Source organism: Adiantum capillus-veneris, chromosome 2 (assembly GCF_014529385.1).
Source record: "Adiantum capillus-veneris isolate H3 chromosome 2, ASM1452938v2, whole genome shotgun sequence".
Taxonomy (NCBI): Eukaryota; Viridiplantae; Streptophyta; class Polypodiopsida; order Polypodiales; family Pteridaceae; genus Adiantum; species Adiantum capillus-veneris.
In genome coordinates this window covers 97,723,088-97,738,643 of record NC_140932.1, presented here as the reverse complement: position 1 = coordinate 97,738,643, position 15,556 = coordinate 97,723,088, and the positions used below count along the sequence as shown (strand labels likewise).

The following is a 15,556-nucleotide window of genomic DNA, read 5'->3' as shown; positions in this document are numbered from 1 at the left end:
TTTGATGGGATGATGTCAAGTGCGGTTGGTCTTTGCAAAATAGGACACATTGGCCTTTTGCGAACGTTGATATTCCTTTCTTTCCTTTTCCTCTTTGCTCATTTGAGTATTCTGCAAGCATGAAACAAGAATGTATCGTGCTATAGCTAGATCTAGATAAGGCCCGAAACGGATGTAATTAGGACAATGGTTCGACATGAGCATGGTAAGAAATTGTAAATTGTTTGGTAATGATATTAGAAAAAAAGATTTTGAGATGCTTTGTAAGATTTTTGTTGTTTTGGGCTTGCCCAAAGGGGTGAGGCCTAAGTGATGCTCCCTTTTTGCTAATGAAAAAAGGAGGTTTTTTTTTAAAAAAAATGTAAAATTTTATAAGATACTCATTAGCAAAATCAAACATAAGTCTTCACACCAGCATTGAATTTGAATAATGAAAGGAGTTTCATGATTCCTAGATCGTGCTACCCCCATTCCAATGCAGAGAGAGAGAGAGAGAGAGAGAGGGAGCTCTGAGTCATCCAAAGGCTATCCTTGGGACTAAATAACACCCATATTAAATGCACGATGGAGTAATGGGATCGACGATCGGGATTGTGGGGCGGGATCTTAAGGCGCACTAAACCCGGCCAGTAGGAAAAACAAGGCGCGCCGTCAAAACGGCAAGGCGCATTAAACATGGCTAGCTGGAAAAACAAGGCGCGACGGGGCGATTTGAATCCCAGACCTAGTCGTCCGAGTTTAGAGTCACATAAGCTAACCACTTCACCCGTGCATGCATTGTGTACTCACAACCCTTTTTACAACATTATATTATAAAATAAAATGCATTTCGCACGCTGTCCAGGTTTAGTGCGTGTTCAGGTTTAGTTTTTTATTTGATTTTTGGACCTACGATCTTCACGACTTTCGTGCGTGGGTTTCTCCGCCTTTGATCCCATTGCCTCCCCGTCTTAAATATAGGTGTTACTTAGTCGTGAGGGTTTGGCTCCCTCTAGGCTTCAAACATGTGGTCCTTGTTGTCTTTAAGGTCCGATGCTAAAAATCTTTTTTTCTTCTTCTTCTCCTCCTCGAGATACGTATCTGGACGGGACTCTCATAAGTCTTTGTTTGGGACTTGCAAGACAAGCATCCAACTTTGCAAGATTTTGGGGATGCCTGCTTCTGAAGAGCATCTGATATTTGTGGAACCAAATCCGTGTACGATACTGTGCGCCAGCTCAAAAAATCACTTGCCTCCAAAGGAAGTGTAAAATTGAGGTCCATCTTCTTTGCTAATGAGCGCCAAGTCACAAGTTCCAGCCCATGTACGCATTGAGGATTTGAAAACCCCCTGTAATGCTTTCTCTGCATCCAATGAGAACAACTGAAACCCTTTTCAATGCTAAAAAAAAATTGGGACCAATATCCATGGCAATCTTTACATATTTTTGCATAAACAAAGCAGTCACAGCAAGGATGAGCAGAGGGTGCCAAAACTGCTGCGCAGGTGGGTAGGGGAGAGAGGATTCTTTTATTGTGTGCAATTGTCGGTGATGACTCTCTCTCTCTCTCTCTCTCTCTCTCTCTCTCTCTCTCTCTCCATACCTACAGGCTTTTGATGAGCGAAGATGATTCTTTTATGGGAAAATTACCAAAATACCCCTCTAATTTGAGGAAATTCCCAAAATACCCTTGTATCTATTTTGGTTGGATTGTTCAAGATTTTCTACTCTTCATTCATTTTTGACAATTGAGATCCGTTTTTGAGTGCTTAGCATGTAGTTTGTCACCAGTTACCATCGCAAAAAAGGCAATTATGTTTCAAAATAATGAAGCAATTCATCTCCAAAGCCTACGTAACCAACTCAAATTGTAGTTTTAGCATCTTGTACGGTAGACAATCACTCTTCTTATGAAGACCTACAAAAAAAAATATTTTTCGAGAAATTTACTCTCACAACCAGGGGTATTTCGGGAATTTTGGAAAATTTGAAGGGCATTTTGGGAATTTATGACAAAATATCGGGGGTATTTTGGGAATTTTTGAAATTTGAGGGGTATTTTGGGAATTTCCTGAAATTAGAGGGGTATTTTGGTAATTTTTCCTTCTTTTATTGTGTGCGGTCATCCGGTCTTCGCAGGTGACGACACACTCTCTCTCTCTCACACACACACACACACTCTCTCATAACAGGTCTTGAGTTCAACTCTCCTCGTCTGCTAGATCTTTAAGGTCTCTTGGGATAGTTTCCTACTACGTTAAAACTCTCTCTCTCTCTCTCTCTCTCTCTCTATATATATATATATATATATATATATATATATATATATATATATATATATATATATATATATATATATACACACACACACACACACACACACACACACACACACAAGCTTTTGATAAGCCAAGACTCATGCCTCTTCATTTTCTTCTTCTTTCTACTCCTATATTTTCCTCTCTCACTCTGGCCATAGCATCCGATGACACAGTTGTGCAATAAGAAGAGGTTGGAGGTAGGCTTATTCACATACGAAAGAGCTTTTGATGGATGCACTCAAGCCGCCTCAGACACGAGGAAGGATGAGGTGACTTAGATAACACAACGCAAAAAATTCAACTTGTTCATGGTGAGTGAAAATTTGTTGTTGAAGTAGACCTAGATGGATTGCTTTTTCTATATATTGGTCTTCTTGATAATTGTACACATTGGTCTTTTTATTCCTATTCCTAGAGCAATAATCCATAAAAACAAAATGTGAATTTTCGCTCTATCCAAGAAGGGAGATATGAGAGCTAGAGAGCACTTTTGATCTCTTCCTTGCTGAACTCTCGAGCTCCCGCTTCAGCCTTTCCAGCTCCCACAATCCAACAACTTGATGGCAGCCGCTGTTGTTTTGCACTGGTGGTGCCACGTGGCCGTTACCTGCTTGCAATTACCACCCAAATGTAATGGTTTCAGTCCCCATGTTTGGGTCAGGAAACCCATCACTAAATCCTAACCCTATTCTTTTGGATATAGTGAACAATAAGCAATGGTGAGAGGTCTCACCAATAGCTTCGACACCACATCATGTGTGTCTCTTGTTGCACAACACCACACCCACACACTTGTGCATGGAGGTGCTTCCGTAGCGCCATCAACTAGTATCAAAGCAATCAAAGCTCCATTGGAGCTTAGGAGATCATGGGCAACAAGAGCAAGCCTTGAAGCAACAAATTGAAGCATCTATAGGAAATTCAACAACAATGATGTACAATTGTGAGCAAAGCGGTTCACATATCCTCTCCTCTCTCTCTCTCTCTCTCCAAGACGTGGTGCCTCTTTGCCTTTCTTATTTTCTTCACACGTGCTATCTTACATATTTTCTTGTGGACGGCCCGGATGCAAACCTTGGGTAAGAAAGTGAGTCTTAAGAAGTACCTTCATGTTGTGTCATGAAACCAATACCATGATACCATGAAGAGAAATAAAAAAATAATAATGCTAAACATCTCTTTCCTTGTAGATAGGCCTAAACTTAAAACCTTACAAATTAAAGGACCCTAGCAATTTCTCTTAGAAAAGAGATATTTACACATACCAAGAGATGAGATGAATGTGTGAGAGAGATAGATAGATAGATAGATAGATTTTATTATCGTCCTCGTAGGTCAAATATGACCTATGGGACCAAAGTTAGAGAGAGAGAGAGAGAGAGAGAGAGAGAGAGAGAGAAAGATAGAGAGATTACTTGGATAGTAACTACAAATTGCATCATACAAAGCTAAAGCAATCTATACTACTCTATTATGGAGAAGAAGATTCATGCATGCCTGTGGCCCAAAAAGAGATTGGCTCTATCTAGCATGGGATGGGAGGCCGGTTTGGGGAATGTGAGAAGTTGAGGAGCTTCTTGGTAGAAGGCCAAGGAGTAATAAGGGATTTATAATTAGATACATATATAGAAAAATGTACTTACATAAAGGGTTTTTCAATTGAAAAAGTGAAAAATTATATATATAAGGACTACTTTTTTTACAAAATTGCATACATAAGGGGTACATATAATACTTGAAAATATACACGTAAGAGATTATTCAAATACCTCTTGTTCACAAGTGCTATATGCAATTTTTACATAGTGGACTCCCCGGGGGTTTGCACTAGGCTCCCCTGTGTTGTGGCTTGCTGGTGCCCATCCTCCACCTCGCACCCTCCTCATGAGTGGGGAGGTTTATAGGAGGATAGATCAATGGGGGTAGTTGCTTGTGGTGGCGGATACAAGAGTTGATTCGACTACAAGCGACATTGGCACATGGAGTAGGGTTCCGACCTGGGTGGGGCTCTTGATTTCTTGTTGTGGTGTGGGTTCCATCCCGATCCCCTACTTTATGGAGACAGTGTAGGCTGCCCCTACATGATTGTCTTAGAGTTCAAATTGGCCATCATATCCTATTTGATTTGGTGCAAGGATGGCCAGAGTGAGTGGCCTACACATGTGGTAGATGATCGGCCCACTCATGGCGCCCTCCTCCATGCCTTGATAGGTGATGTATGTGGTGCCCTTCCTTGCCATGTGGAGATGATTGAGACACCTGAAAATACTTTTGTAACTTTGGGAGAATAGTGTTGCAAAGCATGGTATGTGTACTTTTTACTTTTTGCTGGGACAATAAAAGTGATTAAATATATATCTATGTGTGTGTGTGTGTGTGTGTGTGTGTGAGAGAGAGAGAGAGAGAGAGAGAGAGAGAGAGAGAGAGATGTTAAAGGAATGAGTGCAAAGATTCATTAGCATTGGTTTTCTCAGTTCATGATTCAACTCGAGAAACCAACAATGGTTTAGAGCATCACCACTTCAAACCATCCTTACCTTATCTCCAACTAGTCCCGTTGACTGCCTTCAACCACCCCCCCCCTCCGGCCCGCCCGCCCGCCTGCCCATGTGTTGACCATCTACGTTGCTGGGTTGCAGACCACACTTGTATAACTCAAGAACATACAACATGTGTCCGAGGGGAGGGGCCATAATTCCTTCCATTATACATAGTATAGAAGCTTAAAAAACATACCCAAACATTAAGACCTTTGCCATAGGAAGATGCCAAAAAGGGGATGCCTAAAGAATAGTTGCTTGGGTGCCATTTCTTCATGCATTGTTCTGTTCTTGGGTGAGGTCTCATACAATAATTCACATACACCACACTTCTTCCCAAGTTCCCAAGCTCCTCAATCTTCAAGGTTGAGCATTTTAGTGTATTTGTTTGGAAGGTAGCTCATATTTTAAAAATGTATTTTTTGAAAGGTAGCTCACATTTTAAAAATGAGCAAAATACCCCAAAACCGGTAAAATGGTTGATATAAGCAAACCTGAAACTTTGAACTATCACTCAATGATGATTGCACAATATTTTTTTAGAGGGGGAGGGTGTGGATCTCCGAAAAGATAAGTTCACTAGGTGAGTTCAAAAGCAGGGTGTTTTTTTTTTTCCAAACTCACAATTTGTGGCACATCATAAATTAGGGTAAGTTCACTAGGTGAGTTCAAAAGTAGGGTGTTCTATCTAGTCAAAATTAAGATAAATTTAAAAATATTTACAAAATGTAAGAACATTTTACAAAAGGGGTTTTTATAAATGAAAGGAATTTACAAAGGGGGGTTTTAATAGCATTTTGGAGAAGAACATGTAAGCTTTGATGATCATTTTGTAGAGTTGAATTTGTCATCTTGCCACCCACTGAAAACTTATTGTTATGAAAATCACTTATGAATATCGTCTCGGACATCGTCATCGTCATGCCATTATTGTTATGCCCATTGTCAAGAAAAATGCATCATTTTATTATCTCATAATATGTACTAGTATGTGACCCGCGCATTGCCGCGGCTACATGTTCGTCAATAGAAGCAACCATTGTTCTCCTTCCCTTCACACGGAGGCCCGCAATGTGGGCAAATGCCTATGAGTCTCCTGTGAGCTTTTATAGCTCTTTAATACACTTGTGCATCAACAACCACTATATTTACTTTCTAGATGACAATGTATGACACCACAGAAGGTCTAACTGCCCTCCACATTCACATCAACCAAGCATAAATCTATCTTTTGGATCAACACTATGTCTACCTTTTTGAGTGTAAGATCGAACAACTAATGAAGTGTAGTTACTCTCCACATTCTTGTGGATTGACCAAGGAAAAATCTCCTTCTAGTTGGTCATACCAAGATCCAACATACTCCTCTTAATCATGGCAAGTTTGTCCCCCCCCTCCCCCCCTCTCCCCCCAACCCTTTCTCTCTATCTATGTGTGTGTGTGTGTGTGTGTGTGTGTGTGTGTTGAGCTCAACAATTATCAGGTCTCTTGGGAATGAATTAAGTAATGGGCTCCCTTCACATAATTTCTTGTCTTAACATCCTATGTTTCTCTCTAAGGAGGCAACGAATTTGTGATTACTCTAGAGACGTCCCCCTACACAATTGATACGGGACTGTTGAGTGGTAGTGGCCCTCTAAATAGACTATTAGAGAGCTAGTATCCTTATTTGGATATATTGTTTTCATTGAACGACGAATTCTTTAAATGCATTAGCATCCCCTCTCACCATCCTTACCAATCAAGGCATTGGTCATGATAGCAACTCTCCCATGCTTCTCTCGTGTAGTTTTGGTACATGCATTTGGGGCATCACAGTCAACTAAGTCATCAATTGCTACTTGTTGGCACTTAGGATGCATGTACCAGCCATGAACTAACATGCCAACATTACACCGCACATAGTAGTAGAAGAAAATTTTCCATTAGTATGCACAACTGATTTGGTGAGTAGTGTGTTGTTTGCTTCTCAAAGCCAGTATTCATGATGGGTGTGTGACCTGGGGGTGATTGCATGGCTATAGCAACTTTGTCTCTATATGTGGGTAAATTTCAAAATTTACAGGTTGGATTGCACTCAATCTACCTAGCATGTTACTCTTGCATCTACCAAGACTCGTCGCTTGGATGCTGAGGTCTCATGCACTCGACCATAAGCATGTTAGTAATATAAGGTGCATATTGTTTTTTTGTGTACATTTGGGCACCATTGGCACCTTAAACTATGAGGGCAATGAAAGCAAAAAAGTTAACTCAATCGTTTCTCTTTGCAAGAGTTTTTGGCATCATGCTACAAGAAAGGGCGTGCTACAAAATACACACACACACACATACACACATGCATGTTCTTCTTTGAGAGAGAAGATTGTATTCAACCATTCACATGCTTGCCCTTACCCATATCTTATACCATAGCAACCATTTGGCTTAGCTCCCACTCCCTTCAATGTGAGATAGAGCATTGAGACACTACATGGAGGAGAGTCTCTTTTTGTACGTAAACTATATCCCTTAACAATTTGAGAGTGCGATCATCATACCCTACATGAGTGCTCAGCTTTTGATCACATCAAACTTGCTTTACCCACATTTTAGCCCATACCATGGCCTACATACCTTTCTCTCCTAGCCACCTCATGGATTCAACTTGTTAGTGGCCACCCTTATATCCATAGTCTTCAAGCAATTTACCTGTTGTACTCAGTCCCTGAGGTCAATATGATCTTTAAGGATGATCTCTCTCTCTCTCTCTCTCTCTCTCTCTCTCTCTCTCTCTCTCTCTCTCTCTCTCTCTCTCTCTCTCTCTCTCGTTCTTGTTAACCTTTGAGGTCATCATGTCCCCCTCTCCTTGTATAAGTATGTGAGAATGCAAGCCCTTGAGTTCAAGAATCAACATTCATCGACTAAATTTTTTAGATCTCTTGTGATCTTCTTCTTCTTCTTCTTCTTCTTCTTCTTCTTCTTCTCTCTCTCTCTCTCTCTCTCTCTCTCTCTCTCTCTCTCTCGTAACTTGTTATGCAACATGACGACTTGTTGCCAACAATTTTTGGATTGGATAAGGTTTGCCTAAACTTAATAGCTAAGAGTCGAGATTAGTCGGTCTCAAAATTAATGGGTCTCAAACCACGTCAGTAGGAAGAAATCTCTCTCTCTCTCTCTCTCTCTCTCTCTCTCTCTCTCTCTCTCTCCCTCCTAGACTGCATGTCTAGTTTGTAGTATTAAAATGAAGCATGTGAGAGGTGAAGAGTCTAGTCGTGTGTACCAGGGAGCCTGCTTTCTGCCTGGTCACGAGCCGGATCTTCTCTCTCTACATAGTTAAGAGCCTCGAAATGGACGTAGCCTTTCACATGGTTAGCAAGAACCTGCTCAAGATCTATCTTATCACTCAATCAAATCAAGCATTTATCTTCAAAAAGCCACCGGTTTTCTTGACTTGCAAACAAAGCTAGAAGGCTATTTAGCTATTCCAAAGTGACCAGGCTCTAAATGTAAGAAAAATGACATGGAGGTAGTCCTACAATGAGGCACATGCATGGAGGCAACCCTACAATAAGAGACTGGAGTCATCATTTCTAGGGGGAGGCAAAGGGTCCACATTAGGTATGCAACACTAAGGAGGTCCAAATGAGCAAAGGATTGCTAACTCCAAGACCAAGGCCAATACCCTCGACTGGAAATGATCATCCTCCAATGCAATCACATCAGTGTTCTGGAAAAATCACTTTTTCAAACATACAAAATTGATTTCCCTTAATTTTCAAAGAGGAAATTTAGAGAATTAGGTTTATTTTGCAGGTGTTTACACTATATTTTCTGTATTTGGGGCGGGATTTGTCTTTTTCCCCTTGCCCTCAACTGGCATCTTTGAAATTGAAAATGGCATGATATTAAGTTGAGACACATTTTTCCTAAACACTGAATGGAATACCCGCCTTGCACGACCGTTTCTGTGAGCACTGTAGTAGTAGACAATGCCACATGTCCCCTTGCAGAACCCCTTTTTTCTTGCCTATGTCAGGAGTTCGAGATGTGAAAACTTGGGAAAGCTAAAAAGCCCAGACGATCACATTGGAGCTCTCAACATTGTAGCATTCGCTAACTGGCCAAAAAAGACGAAGAAAGTGTGGAGACTGATGTGGAACTCTCTCTCTCTCTCTCTCTCTCATGGTGTGGAGGGCCACATCTAAGCAAAAATGGAGCTCGTCAGGATCAAGGGTGGCGAACAGGCAGCGGTAGAGGAGTAGGTGGCTCAGCAAGTGCTTGTGGCCAATGGGACATGTATTGGATGTGGGGCTCGTGGAGGGTTAGCTATTGGCAGCCAGGGGTGTTGATAGAGGAGACTACATCAGTCCTGTTGCGGCAACATTTGAGAAGCTGTACCTGAAGTAAGTGGTGGGTTGTGTTCATGATCAAGTTTAGGGTGCGGGGGGGGGAGAGGGAGAAGCATTCTCTGTCAAGCACCAAGGACAATCAATGGCTCTCTCTCTCTCTCTCTCTCTCTCTCTCTCTCTCTCTCTCTCTCTCTCTCTCTCTCTCTCTCTCTCAGCTCGTTCAAACAAAAATAGACATATACACTCCTCAACAGGATTAAAAGGGATTTGCCCCCCCCCCCCCTCTCTCTCTCTCTCACACACACACACACACACACACATGCACACAAAGATGCAACAAATAACAAAGATGTCTCTCTCTCTCTCTCTCTCTCTCTCTCTCTCTCTCTCTCTCTCTCTCAAACCTGTGACACACATGACGATGCCGTAAGAAATGAAACATGATCTCTCTCTCTCTCAGACTTGCGATGTGCCGCATATATTATATATATATATATATATATATATATATATATATATATATATATATATATATATATATATATATATATATATATATATATATATATATATATATATATATATATATATCACACACACGTGTACACACACGCTCGAGAAGGACCAACTTATCCATGTATAGCACAACTTGTTGCTCGTTATTTTCTCAAAATGCGAAGTAGAGCCACCCTTTACAAAAACAAAAGTGATACCCTTCAAAATTGAAAGTTGGAGTGAAACTCCATGGTCTCAGTTTAAATAATATAAATATATATATATATATATATAGTACTAAGTATTGTGACTTTTTGATAGAACCAGAATAGAGAAGTTCAAACTAAGTCTTTTCATTTTCTACCATCAGTGTACGTGTACTTGCTACTTACCTCTCACTTTTACATTTTAAACCAAATGATTTCTGACTTATCCTTCAACTTTTTATTTCAAACCAAATGTTTCTTAAGTTCTTGAAATGAAGGAGAGAGTGACACATGGATGCCCTCTCCTTCCTTGAAAATTTTAAGCTCAGTTATATATAGTATAGATAGAAGTCTAGGGTTGTTTGTTTAATACCTTTGAATGCATGCGATAGAAATGATTTTCCTTTTAGCAATGCACAAGTAAGGGCAAAAGCTAATACTGTGTGTTTTAATGTAGGATATCTACATGCGGTTAACATTGGATTCAATCTGTAAGATAGGATTTGGAGTTGACATGGGGACATTGTCTCCACTTCTTCCAGAGGTTCCCTTTGCAACATCCTTTGATCAAGCCAACTACATTGTAACACTAAGATTCATCGATCCATTGTGGAAGTTGAAGCGCTTTTTTAATATAGGACCTGAAGCACTTCTCAAAAAAAGCCTCCAAGTCATTGATGAATTCACGTACCGTGTGATAAGAACAAGAAGAGAAGAGATAAACTCAACACAACCTTTAAAGCACCGTGAGAATGTAAGTTCTAAGCTCATGTATTTGAAGTCTTTTTGAGACATATATTAAAATGTAGAAAAATAAAGAAAATGATAAGAAGAGTATAAACTTGGAATTAAAGAAAAAAGAAATATAATCACATGTCTTTTTGAGACACATAATCACATGTAGAAATATAAAGAAAATGATAAGAAGAGTATATCGTGGAATTAAATAAAAATAAGATAGTTTTTTAATATGTAAGATATTAAATCAGAAAAGAAGAATTTAATTCTAGAATTGAAACAAAATGACACCTTTCTTGTGTAATTCAAATATAAATAGAAAATCCATTGTGAATGCAACTTAATCACTTTGCCTTTCTTGTGCAATTCGATGAAAAATAGAAAATCCATTGTGAAAATCTCTCTACCTTGGCTGCGATAAACTGCTCCAAGTCACCATATGATCAAAAGTCAGGAAAATCTCTCTACCTTGGCTGCGATAAACTGCTCCAAGTCACCATATGATCAAAAGTCAGGAAAACAAATTTGCATCCAATGTGCTTCTTCTTTTCATTTTCAAATCAATACTAGAGGATGAATAATAAAAAAGATACAAGTCGGTTATTATCCTCATTACATCTAACATAGATGCCAAAAAAGAACTGAGCAACATGATGTTTTCTCAAGAAAGGGATGATTTCCTATTGCAATTCTTTAAGACAAATTTTTGAAGGCAGATGAAAGTGAAAAGAGAAACGCCAAGCAAATGATGTGGGCATGCAAAGGGGGCAGCTGGCTGGTGAAAGGCAGATGGCAAGATAGGGAGAGAGTGCAAAGTGCATGTGGAGGGGCAAGCTAGAGACGATAGGTCATAGAGGAGTAGGACTTGCCCTACATTGCACGACAGGCAGGGAATAAATCAACACCTTTTTCTTAAACATAAAGTGCTAAGAGTGCTGGGCCACCGGCTAGTTCAAGGTGACAACATGCATGTGCTAGTCAAGTGCCGAGATTGACCACCACAAAGGTGCTCCAAGTGTTTTGACTGACATGCCAAGGGACAAAGAATCTTATAATGTTCCCATAAATGAAGAATCTTCATTTTTTGGAAAAGGAAACATGAGAGCCTTCATAAGTGGAGTAGCAGATGAGCCGTATTTGATGGAATTGGATAGGAAACGTTAGGAATGCATCGATTTAAGAAAAGCTCCTAGATTGGAAGGGGAGGAAGTCTTAGAGCAAAGTATTGTAGGTAGTCACGATCAACACAGATTCTGGTAAGGAGGGAAAGGAAGGGAGAAGGGTGTATTGGAAGGGTTCTCGTGCTAAATATGGAAGCATGCATAAGTAGAAGAAGAACAAGAGTTTGGCGGTCGACATGCAAACTGCCTGAATATTGGGGGGCGAGAGAGAGAGAGAGAGAGAGAGAGAGAGAGAGAGAGAGAGGAGGTGACAAGGCCATGTGGGTAGAATTACACTTCGAGAGGTCGAGATGCAAATTGTCTTTCTTGCAAGAAATCTAACCGATTTCCAAGTCGGATTATCGAAAATATAACCATATTTTGATTGCATAGTTTGCAAGCAATAAGATGATTTAGATCTTGTTGAAAATGCTCAAGTGGATTTGAGGCTCGTGTAGAGCATCTCAATATCTAACTACTACTCTCTAGTGGAAAGCTCCTCATTAGATTTTTGAGTTTTGATTAAATTTAAGGCAACATCTCCCAATGTGTCTCTCTTGTACTCTACTTCTTATGCATCTTGGACTCGTTGAATATGACATCCAAACTTCGAATAATCTCACAAGATTTTAGGTGCTAGAGACGATAGCCCATATCGCCATCTACACCATAACCAATGAAGATACATTTGTGTGACTTTGGTTCAAGCTTCCGTCTTAGCTCTTTTGGCACATGTGCATATGTTTTGACGCAGCCAAAGATGCATAAATGATCATAGTGTGGTTTCTTTCCTGAGCACAACTCCTTTGCAATCTGGTAATTTAATGGTATACTAGGTGATTTGTTTACAATGTGAACTACTGTTAAAATTACCTTGGCCCAAAAACATTGAGTCAAGTTTTCCATAGAAAGCATAACTATGACCCTTTTCTGAATAGTGCGATTCATTCTTTTAGCTACTCCATTTTGGGTAGGTGTGTAGGGTGCAAAAAATTGCCGCTAGATTCCTTGTTTAGTACATAAGTTTGCAAACTTTTTAGAAACATATTCTCCCTCATTTGTTAGTCCTTAAGCTCTTGAGTTTCTTGCTTGACTGATTTTTGGCTAATGCACCAAACTTTTGAAATATAAAGAAGACCTTATCCTTATGTTTCAAAGGATATGCCCACAACTTCTTTGTAGAGTCATCCATGGATGTCACAAAATAGCTAGCCCCCTAAAGACTTGGTCTGCATAGGGCTGAATAGTTTACTATGTACAAGCTCTTATGGCTCAAGACACTTTCTATCCAATGGCAAGTATACAAACTTAGTTTGCTTGCCATAAATGTAATGTTCATAAACATAAAAGTCATTGAAACTCAACATAGGTAAGTAACCAAAATGTGCAAGAGTCTCCACTCCCTTATGGCTCATATACCCTAGCCAGTTGTGCCACAACTCAGTAGACAACAACTCAACTACAGAGGTAAAATCATGTTTTACATAAACCACATGCTCGGAGTATAGATTACCATGCTTGTGATCTTTGAAAAACATAATATCACCCTTCTTGATCATCCAACATTTATTCCCAAAGACTGTAGCGTACCCCAAATCATCTAGTTGTCTAGCCAATGTCAAGCTCTTTGCTTGCTTGGGTACATGTCAAACATTGTGTAGCATAAACTCTGTGCCATTGTTCCACACCAACTTGATGTTCACAACACCAATTATATCAAGCGCATAAGAGTCTCCAAAATTCACTATGGCTTGAGTCTTCACGTAACACCAACTTGATGTTCCCAACACCAACTATATCGAGTGCATAAGAGTCTCCAAGCTTCACTCTGCCTTGAGTCTTCATGTAACACCAACTTGATGTTCCCAGCACCAATTATATCAAGCACATATGAGTCTCCAAAATTCATTTTGCCTTGATTCCTCAAATAAGTAGGGAACCAATCTTTATGTAGTGTAACATGGAATCTTGCACTATAATAAATGACCCAATTCTGTGCAAAAGTCGCACCCTTTGCGACAAGAGTATCCATGGTAAGATCTGCTACTATGAATATCAAAACATAAAAAACGTTGATCTTGGGGACTCAACCACATTGATCTCCTCAAGCTTAGTTTTTCTCTTTGTGCCATTGATAACCTTGTTCTCATCCCCAAACTTCTTCTTGTCTCTTTGCCATGATTTACAATCCTTCTTCACATGCCCTTTCTTATGAAATAATAGCATTCTATATTGTGCATGGAAACATGACATTTACTGTTGTAATTCTTATGATCCTTAGACTTGGCATGATCTTAAGTGAAACCTTTCTCCTTTTGTGAGCTAGAAACATATGCATCACTACCTTTTGTAGGCTCAATGTATTTCCTACAAATCTCTTTAATGAGTAGACTACCGACTACCGACTACCAACTACATCATTGTAGACCAACTTGCCCTTCAGCATAGAGTTACTTATGGATGTGTAGAAAGTGGTTCCATGAGGAAGGTAAAGAACATTAAAAAAAAAAGAGTGCACCTCTTGTCAACATCAAGTCCTTGTGGTGTCAATTGATTGCAACTACGTTGACTCATCTAGCTGTCTAAAAACTGTGCCACCTTCTTTTATACAAAGCTCAAATAGCTTCTTCGTAAAGTAAAATTCATTACTTGTGCTCTCTTGGCACTAAAATAGTGGCTCCAACTATTTTTTTTTGGATCAAACGTCCTGAATCTACTATTTCCATATCAAAAAGTTCATGTCATTGAACTTCTTGATGTTATAGATGTCTTTCTCAAAAGAAAAGTCCATAATTTCAAGAGATAAACATTTTTTTGCTAAGACCAAATTTATGGGGATAATTCTAGGAATTGATTTGCCATGTGCATAAACTGATCCACTACACAAATAGACCAGCGACAAAGCATTACAAGCACCTAGTCCTCTCTATACATAAGTATATTGAGACCTAGGAGGGTGCTCCAACAAATTTATATCACTAAAAGATCATTGGAGCCCCCCACTCAATAAAACTTGAACATGACCCAGTCCCCAGCTCAATAAAACCACACCATTACCCTCCAAATTCTCAACAAGGTAAACTATGGACAAGCTCAACCACGATTATCTTCTAGATCAAGTCTCAAAAATGGTTTGGATTTATGTAATTTCCAAAGAATGACTCCACAAAATCATACTATGGTAGTAATTAAAACACAACAAAATCAAAGTCTAATCATTACTAATAATAGCAATAAATTGCACACAAAAATTGCCAAATAATGCAAACAATAATTTTCAATCCTTGTGGGGATGTGAGTGTTGGAATTAGGGTTGCAGGAAAACACACACAGATTGGAGAAGACAAAGGAATCTCAAGGCACACAACAAAGAGTATATTACTTAGTGTGCAATGACTTTAGATGGGTAGCCCTAGAATGATGGGAGTATGTACAATGCACAGGGGAAAAAACCTCCTAGTGAGGGAAAAAATGCACCGGCGGTCCTAAGTGTGTTCACACACATCACTACCACATGTGTATGGTAACAAACCCCCCTGGAATGATGCGGTGAATGAGAGCTGGCACATAGAGTAAAGGAAAGTGCCATTCCCTAAGGACATGATCAAAACACAAAGGGGAGTAAGCCCAAAGATTTGCGAAAAGCTTCACACTTCTCACAAGACAATGCTTTTGTGAAAAGATCTCCAAGGTTGTCCTGTGTTGGCACATAAGCCAAGCTGATCTCTCCTACTGAGAGTCTCTCCTTGACATAGTGGTAATGCACCTCAATGTGCTTTCTGCA

General features: G+C 39.7%; 1 protein-coding gene across 2 annotated transcripts in view; it reads left to right on the top strand.

Moving 5' to 3' along the window:
* LOC147463256 (cytochrome P450 704B1-like) overlaps positions 1 to 15,556 on the top strand; it is a 90,078-nt gene that overhangs the window by 20,983 nt on the left and 53,539 nt on the right. The window contains exon 3 of one of the 2 annotated variants that reach the window (XM_086487830.1): positions 10,332 to 10,628. The exons of the other annotated variant lie outside the window; for it this stretch is intronic. Within the exon in view, the coding sequence (XP_086343956.1) occupies positions 10,332 to 10,628 (297 nt within the window). The remainder of the gene's footprint in view (positions 1 to 10,331; positions 10,629 to 15,556) is intronic. 2 annotated transcript variants of the gene reach the window in all.